This window comes from Babylonia areolata, chromosome 30 (assembly GCF_041734735.1).
Source record: "Babylonia areolata isolate BAREFJ2019XMU chromosome 30, ASM4173473v1, whole genome shotgun sequence".
NCBI lineage: Eukaryota > Metazoa > Mollusca > Gastropoda > Neogastropoda > Buccinidae > Babylonia > Babylonia areolata.
Genome location: NC_134905.1, coordinates 7,678,374 through 7,683,373, shown reverse-complemented (window position 1 = coordinate 7,683,373; position 5,000 = coordinate 7,678,374). Strand labels below are relative to the sequence as shown.

The 5,000-nt window shown below is 43.2% G+C and overlaps 1 protein-coding gene across 1 annotated transcript in view; it reads right to left on the bottom strand.

Moving 5' to 3' along the window:
• LOC143275363 (uncharacterized) overlaps positions 1-5,000 on the bottom strand; it is a 65,431-nt gene that overhangs the window by 25,812 nt on the left and 34,619 nt on the right. Inside the window, 2 exon segments of the mRNA XM_076579422.1 lie at positions 3,433-3,578; positions 3,581-4,472. Coding sequence (XP_076435537.1) covers positions 3,433-3,578; positions 3,581-3,668 — 234 coding nt within the window. The 5' untranslated portion in view covers positions 3,669-4,472.

The window sequence follows — 5,000 nt, the reverse complement described above, 5'->3', positions numbered from 1 at the left end:
TAATAAGTAATTGCAATGTTTTTAAAAGCGAATATGTGAAATGCTTTTATTTGAGAACATATATTTATTACTCTTGTTTAATCAAGTTATCCGCGTGCGTGGGGTGGGTGGGGGCGTGGGGGTGGGGGGGTGCGGGTGTGTGCTGATTATCTGGTTGTGGTTTTCCGCAATTCATCTTTATTCTTATCTTATCTGTCTATTATAATCAATGTGCAGTATAGTAGGCTATGTTTATAATTATATTCAAATAACGTTTCTTAATTCTTTCTGTTTTTACATTAAGAATACTAGTTATTACCTGCAGTGTGTGGATGTATGTATGAAACGATGTATGTGATATTTTTTACATTTGTATCTTCGTAATGTTTGTAGGGGCTGTTGTTGGCTTTTACAGTTGTGGTCCCCATGTTGTTTACTTGTCTATGTTGTGATAATGCACCTGACCAAATTTCTCCAGTTGGAGATAATAAAGTTATTCTTATCTTATCTTATCTTACTGCTTCTGCTACTGCTGCTGCTGCTGCTACTACTACTACTACTACTACTACCTTCTACAGCTGTGTGGAGAACCAACAAACAACAGGTGTGTGTGTTATGATCCGTAGTTCGCAAATGATGATGATGATGATGATAACAATAACATTAGTACAACTACCACTACCACTACTACTACTACTACTACTACTACTGCTGCTGCTGCTGCTGCTGCTACCGTCTTCAGCTGTGCGGGGAACCAACAAACAACAGGTGTGTGTGTTATGATGCGTAGTTCGCAAATGATGATGATAACACTACTACTACTACTACTGCTACTACTACTACTACTGATGATGATGATAACAACAACAACAACAAAAAGAACAAGAACAAGAACGATGATACTGATGCTAATGATAATAATGACAACACAAACAACAACAACAATAATCATAATCAATACTAACAACAACAATACTACTACTACTACTAATGATAATGATGATAAGAATCACTACAGCTACTACTACTACTACTACTACTACTACTAATAATGAGGAGAAGAAGAAGAAGAAGAAGATGATGATGATGATGATGATGATGATGATGACAAACCACAGCTATCACATATATACACTACTAATAACTGCGAAATTTTTGAACGAAACATTGGTTTTCAAACAATGTTTTCAGTCTGCTTATGTTGCATTTGTGCCTGAAACAGCCGTTTGTGTGTTTATTGAGAAGCCAGTGGTATACCATCATGTAACCTTCATAATCTAAATCATCTCTCGACTTTTTTTTTCAATATGAAAACATGACGCGGTCCTTAACTTTTCGTAGTCTGTATATCAATATGATCCACTGATATGTTTTAGGAAAATGTTACAGTATAATCTTATTCAAAAATTCTGTTGTTGTCTGTTTGTTTTTCCTTCAGTTACATGCTCTTATTAGGTTTTAAGAGATATATTCTTAACAAGAAAGAGGTCCTTGCTAAATCATGGAGAGTTCATCTTTGCTTAAATGAATGAGAATGCTTTTCTTTAGTCTCCAGAACTCACTTCCACGAACAACGAAACCTTCACAACACCATGACTCCAGCACTGAACAACGAAACCTTCACAACACCAAGACCCCAGCACTGAACAACGAAACCTTCACAACACCCAAAACCCCAGCACTGAACAACGAAACCTTCACAACACCATGACCCCAGCACTGAATAACGAAACCTTCACAACACCATGACCCCAGCACTGAATAACGAAACCTTCACAACACCAAGACCTCAGCACTGAACAACGAAACCTTCACAACACCAACACCCCAGCACTGAACAACGAAACCTTCACAACACCCAGACCCCAGCACTGAACAACGAAACCTTCACAACACCATGACCCCAGCACTGAACAACGAAACCTTCACAACACCATGACCCCAGCACTGAACAACGAAACCTTCACAACATCCCAGCACAGAACAACGAAACCTTCACAACACCCAGACCCCAGCACTGAATAACGAAACCTTCACAACACCAAGACCTCAGCACTGAACAACGAAACCTTCACAACACCAACACCCCACCACTGAACAACGAAACCTTCACAACACCATGACCCCAGCACAGAACAACGAAACCTTCACAACACCATGACCCCAGCACTGAACAACGAAACCTTCACAACACCCCAGCACTGAACAACGAAACCTTCACAACACCAACACCCCAGCACTGAACAACGAAACCTTCACAACACCAACACCCCACCACTGAACAACGAAACCTTCACAACACCATGACTGCAGCACTGAACAACGAAACATTCACAACATCAACACCCCAGCACTGAACAACGAAACCTTCACAACACCATGACCCCAGCACTGAACAACGAAACCTTCACAACACCCCAGCACTGAACAACGAAACCTTCACAACACCATGACCCCAGCACTGAACAACGAAACCTTCACAACACCAAGACCCCAGCACTGAACAACGAAACCTTCACAACACCATGACTGCAGCACTGAACAACGAAACCTTCACAACACCAACACCCCAGCACTGAACAACGAAACCTTCACAACACCAAGACCCCAGCACTGAACAACGAAACCTTCACAACACCATGACCCCAGCACTGAACAACGAAACCTTCACAACACCAAGACCCCAGCACTGAACAACGAAACCTTCACAACACCATGACTGCAGCACTGAACAACGAAACATTCACAACATCAACACCCCAGCACTGAACAACGAAACCTTCACAACACCATGACCCCAGCACTGAACAACTTGACCATAAAGATGCAAGCCAGCAGATCTTTAAACTCAGCTGTATTGGCATTTTTTCTCCGCTTGCAGAGAAGGTTATATTTGTTAAGAAACACATGTAATCATATTCCACATTTCAGTCAACAATATAGCAAAAATACGTAAAAAAATATTCCAGTAAAACCAGTGAAGCATCACACAGCTGAATCTGCTTCAGGGAAAGAACATAAACACTGACAATCGCGAAAGTGAAGTTACATCATTCATCAACTGCAAGGGATTTTTGTATCTTGCATGTCTCCTGTCTCAACACACACACACACACACACACACACACACAACCAGCCAGCCAGCCAGCCAGCCAGACACTATTCCACAAAACAGCAACATAAATCTTCTCCTGAGGTATCGAGGAAGAGCTGGACTGGCTTTTCAAGCGGAAGCCAGGGGCAGGTAACGATCTGGAAAAGCACGCCACATGCTGTCTGTCTTTTGTTGTACATGCTAACCTCCCTTTTTTTGGGGGGGGGGGGGGGGGGGGGGGGGGTGAGCAAAACGACAATGGCTGAACACGAACAATTTGTTGTGGGATTTTTTTTTCGAACCCCTCCACCCACCCACCCACCCACATACCCACCTCCATCACACCCCCTCCTTCTCACCTTTAGGTTAGGCGCCAGAAGACGTTTAATGGATGCCGCCACCTTGCGCACGTTCTCCAGGGACTCTTTGCTGAGGTCCAGGAGGCGGAGGGACACGGGACACTCGTGGCGGTGAAAGGGTAACCGCTCAGGGCCCAGGTGTCTCCCTCGCGGTAGTGCACGTGCGCCAGGGGCGTGCCGTAGGGCCCCATATAAGGAGTGTTCACGGAGCCACGTGACTTCGCTTTGGTGGCCATGATGGATGGATGGGTGACGGGTGGATGGAAGGATGGATCTATATCCAGCTGAGCGGGAGGATTATCTGGACTACCTCAATCGTGATGAATGTCTTTATTTCTATGTCCATGTATTTGTTTACGCACTTTTTCCTCCCCCCTCAAGGCCCGACTAAGCGCGTTGGGTCACACAGCTGGTCAGATGTGGTGTAGCGTGTATGGGTTTGTCCCGAACGCAGTGACGTCTCCTTTAGTAACTGAACTGAACTGACCTGGATCAGAATCATAGGATGAATCAGAGCCTGGGTTTGTTTTTTAGTGTGAGTGTGTGTGTGTGTGTTTGTTTGTTTGTTTGTTTTTAACCCTTACACTGCTGCCGACGAAACTGGCTGTCAGCGATGTTGCTGTCACCTTGCTGAGATAGGACAGAGCTGAAATGGGTCAGGTCATCAGTCACCAGTCTTCGATAGCGTTTTCTTTTTCTTGCGATTGCATCTCGTTTGGCTCAGTAAAATCAATCCCACCACTTAAAATCACACAGTGGCTGAAACTTCTTCTCGCTCTCGGAAGCATCACTCCATACGCAGAAACAGCACTTTTGACACTTGTCACGTTGAATAACAACACAACCTTCCACTGCGGGAGGGAGGAACACAAGTATGGCGCAGCAGATGTGTCAAGAGATGAGAAAATTATCCACAGGAACGAACGCTGTAGTAGTCGTCAGCTCTTGGTGACGTCACGTGATACTCTGCTTCCGGCCCTGGTCACGTGGGCGTGTTGCTGCCATGGAGACGCATCGTCGTAAACACCTGAAGGGGTCATCTGAAATTTGATATAAAAAAAAAATAAAAAAATAAATAAAATAAAATAAAATTGAAATTAATCTTCAGAGTAATTAGGGTGAGGACAAGGCGATGAAGCATAAAGAAGAAGAGGAAGAAGAAGAAGCAGGAGAAGATTATAATACTGATCATGATGATGATGATGGAGGAGAAGAAGAAGAAGAAGAAGAAGAAGAAGAAGAAGAAGAAGAAGAAGAAGAAGAAGAAGAAGAAGAAGATTATAATACTGATCATGATGATGATGATGGAGGAGAAGAAGAAGAAGAAGAAGAAGACCGAATGAATGAATGAATGATTGTAGGAATGAATCATGAATAAATGAATGAATGAATAAACGAACAGACGAACAAACGAACGAACGACTGAATGAACGAATGAATAACTGAATGAATGGATGATTGAATCATTGAATGAATAAATGAACGAACGAACGATCGAATGAATGAATGAATGAATAAAGGAAGGAAGGAAGGAAGGAAGGAAGGGAGGGAGGAAGGAAGGAAGGAAG